Source organism: Mycetomoellerius zeteki, unplaced genomic scaffold (genome assembly GCF_001594055.1).
Source record: "Mycetomoellerius zeteki isolate Tzet28-1 unplaced genomic scaffold, Tzet1.0 scaffold364, whole genome shotgun sequence".
Taxonomy (NCBI): Eukaryota; Metazoa; Arthropoda; class Insecta; order Hymenoptera; family Formicidae; genus Mycetomoellerius; species Mycetomoellerius zeteki.
Window position 1 is genome coordinate 284,700 of NW_017257354.1, and position 4,200 is coordinate 288,899.

At 36.7% G+C, this 4,200-nt stretch overlaps 1 protein-coding gene across 1 annotated transcript in view; it reads right to left on the minus strand.

The window, feature by feature from the left end:
* Nucleotides 1–2,659, minus strand: part of Las (lipoyl synthase, mitochondrial) — a 7,667-nt gene extending 5,008 nt beyond the window's left edge. The window contains exons 1-2 of the mRNA XM_018453082.1: nucleotides 2,511–2,659; nucleotides 2,061–2,372 (exon numbers count right to left, since the gene is read on the minus strand). Coding sequence (XP_018308584.1) covers nucleotides 2,061–2,372; nucleotides 2,511–2,588 — 390 coding nt within the window. The 5' untranslated portion in view covers nucleotides 2,589–2,659. The remainder of the gene's footprint in view (nucleotides 1–2,060; nucleotides 2,373–2,510) is intronic.
* Nucleotides 2,660–4,200: the final 1,541 nt, after the last annotated feature.

Genomic DNA, 4,200 nt, shown 5'->3' on the forward strand with positions numbered 1-4,200 from the left:
AATAAAATAATTAAAATAATAAATTAAATATATTTTTTTCTTTTTTCGTGATTTCCTGCGAAACAAAGCAAAAAGGAGCATATGTCTATAGGACTTTTTTTCTTAGTTTTTTACTCCTCTACACGCTCCCGAAGTTTTGCCATTTAATTTGGAAACACCCTGTATATATTATATATATATTGTACATATATTGTATATATATTGTATATTTTTTTCAATATTCTGTATTGTATATACAGTATGAAATAAAACAAACAATTGAATACACAATCGCAATTTCACCGTTGACGTATTGATTCTTCTTACTATGGTAAACAATACCATGGTGGAATCAGAAAAGTGAAGCATTGCACATGATAGGGTAAGGATGGGGCGAATTTCGACGAATTAAATGCTATCGGCATTGCATGGCATTTCAAGCATGGTGGAAATATGTAAGGCGAGCTATTGCGCATAATGGCGGTAGCAATACTGGAAATAATCAATTAAGTGTGTTTCAACATATACTTTCTAATGTATAACAGCGCTGGTTATACTGGAATAACCAATCAAATGTTGTCCAAATTCATTCTCCTCTTGCGCATTCACGAAAATAGCTCACCTTACACATTTCCACCATGATTTCAAGATCATGTTGGCCATGACAAAAATGTGTGTGACAGAAATCGACTACGTTTACATAGCTCGATTTACGCCGAAGTTATAACATCGATGTTATGAAACTGGCCAATCACAGTCATTCCATTCTTCAGAATAGCTATCGACGTAAATCGAGCCGTGTAAACGTAGTAATCGAGAATGGACACGAGTCGCGGACAGGCACGTCGCTAATTTTAAAACAGATTTATGCGATATGAAATAAAAAGATGATAGTATTGTTCGTTTTGTCTCTCGGGAACTGCTCGGAGTCACTCCGAACGAACCCAGCGTATTTAAAATGTAGGATTAACACTACGTACGACATTCATCATATCACATCCGATATTCATTGTTACGATTAATATCGGACATGGTATGATGGATGTCATACGTAGTGTGATACATTTCAAGTACGCTGGGTTCGTTCGGAGCAACCCCAAGCAGCTCCCGAGAGACAAAACAAACAATGCTCATGTTTCAATTAAATAAATTGTTAAATAAATAATTAAGTAAATTATATGTTTGAAAATGACACTTTACCACATGATTATCTTTCGCATTGCCAATCGCGTCTAACTATTTTATTGTCTACTGCACATCCTTTGGAATGTTTCGCCTTTCTGATTCCACCATGAACAACACTACGAAGAGGAAAACAAGACAGAAAATATGTCGGAATCATAGATGTACACAATACAAATGATTAACTCACTGTGGATAAAATATTAGTATATGATTATTTCAGAATATATACATGAGCGCCATTTTGACGACTTTTGATGGTTTACAGTAAAAATATAAAATAAACTGTGTAAACATGAGTGGAATTAATTGTTTTTGTAAATGAAACTTCTAAAATGATGAAAAGTCAGGGAAACTATTAACCAATACGGAAATTTATAAAAGTTATAACAATTTTTAATATCAGCGAAACCAAATTGGCGTTGTCGGCGGTTCTAGTGTTAACGCATAACATTGGAAACACAGTAGATGTAATAAGTTTTAAGCCTTAAGAAATTAATCAATCACAGTCGAATGTGAGAAGAATAATTTACTATGATTGGTCAATTCCCTAAGGCTGGAATCAGACTACGCATGGAAGATTGATAGTGTATTCAACTCAAATGGGTTTGCACCAACATAGGTTGGATTAATGACGTTATATATTTTCCTAATAGTAAAACATGTAACATCAACCAATAGTTTAGTAATAAATAGGACAATATCCAATCTAAATCAGTGCAAACCCATTGCTCGGGTAAAAAATGCTATAAGATTTTAGATTAAAATGTGATCAATTGAGACAATATATATATAGGAGCTAAAATTTCTTTGTCCTCATTAATCAAATCTCAATTTTCCATGCAATTCACTTAATTAGGACGAGGAGCATTAGTGTGTCCTCTGTTTATTATACAAACCATAATAGTAGCTGTTGCTGTACCATGACTGCTTCCACCCCAACATTCCCCGATGTTAGGACACCTGGCTTCTTCGCAAACCGTACTTAGTCGTAATTGCCTCAGTTGCGCCTTTATCCTACTGTAACTTTTTCCTACAGGTATCTTTGTTTTCAGCCATGGTGGCAGTTTCAGCCGTCCCAACTCACCTATCTCCAACTTTAACTTGCCATTATACTCTTTAACATTGTTTTTGAGAAAGTCTTCAAATTGTGGACCTTTCGCTAGTTTTTCAGAGAATCCTTTGTTACTCTCTGTTGAAGCTTGCACACACTGAAATATTATACTTTCGTTAGAACCATTTCCAGATATGAATATTTACATAATTCAATATTGCAACGACTAGGGTTTAAGACTATCTAGAAATGTCTGAACACATTCCGGAACTGAAAACAAATTGTTGAAATTTACTGCCAGGTGAAAGTGGCAATTGAGGATGCATTTGGAATTCGTGGTCTTGAGTATTCGTAACATGTTTCTAGTGTTCATACAGTCTTCTTCTTCGACAACAATGATCCTTGCTCCGTTATCAGAGCTAATTCGACCAGTACATTTACGTTTTTACGGTGAAAAATTGTATATAGTCAGCTATAAAGAAAAGATAATTAAGAACGATTCATGTAGCCATGTTTTTCAAGAATTCTACCAAAAATGTATTTTTGCTTAAGAATTCTACTTTCCTCGCTGATTTTAATAAAATTACGATTATTCGACGCGTTTTTGCACAAAATGAACGAATCTAGCAGAAAAGTGTTGCTTTGCCCCGCAAACCGAGATATTAAGCATTAAGCGTTAAGGGCGATCTACAATAAGTTGTAACACCCAAGTTGCAAGTCGCAGAGTGACAAGTTGCCAGTCACAAGTTGTAAATCATTGCAACATCTAATCCACATTTGGATGTCGAGGTAAAGGTGCAATGGACGGTCATCCTCTTCGAAAAATCGATGAAATTATACTCACTCGACGCGTTTTTGCATGAAACAAACGAATCTGGCAGAAATAAGCGTCGCTCTGCCCCGCGAACCGAGATATTTAACGTTAAAGTTCACGACCGTTCAGGTTAGGAAATCTGTCATACCGACTCGATATAAGCGCTATTAAGTCTCTCTAAAGCCGTAATCACACTACAGACTCCCGACTCTGACTCGACTGCCAACTTGCGGGGTCTACAATAGAAGTCGTAGCAGTCGTAGGATCTTAAGTCGTAGAAAATTGGCCAATCACAATCGAATATGAGAAGAATAATCAACTGTGATTGGTCAATTTTCTACAACTTAAGACCCTACGATCTCTACGACTTCTATTGTAGACCCCGCATGACTGCCGGCCTATAATGAACCAATAATAATGAGACTGATTTATTGTTATTGGTCCATTATGGGTCGGCAGTCAGAGTTGGCAGTCAAGTCAGAGTCGGGAGCCTGTAGTGTGATTACAACTTTAGGGGCTCCGCATAATAAAAGGAACAGGGAACAGAGAACAGAGAATAAGAATTTCAACCTATCAAAAACTGTGTATTCCACAATACATAATTTCTGATAGGTTGCAATTCTTATTCTCTGTTCTCTGTTCCTTTTATTGTGCGGAACCCTTTACTTCGTAACTATAAGTATACCTTTTTCATGCTCAGTGACTTAATGCGCATGCGTTTAGTCACTATTCCGTACAATAGAGTGTACGAAATTTAAAATCAAATTAAAAATGAATTAGTTATCCGTGCAATGTTTCTATTTATACATAGTTGTATTCCAAATAAATCATAACCCATGTGGATAGTGGAGTGTGTAGACAATAATGCTTGGGTTTGGGATGGCAAAGCCACCCCGAACAAAAAAAAATAACATCTTATCCGCGTGGAACCTAACCGCGTAGAAGTAATGCGGGGTCTACAATAGAATTCGTAGCAGTCGTAGGGTCTTAAATTGATCAAATGGAGCAGTTGGATTCATGTGCCCCAACGCTCGGTGACACGAACGGATTTAGGACAAGTTGGAACAAGCGTCCTGTCGTTCTATACCATGAATAGTTCATGATCTTGTGCAGGAGCCATTACCAGCCATTTGCAGCAAGTCGCGTTCGGTCTGTTGTTCAGATCAGACTT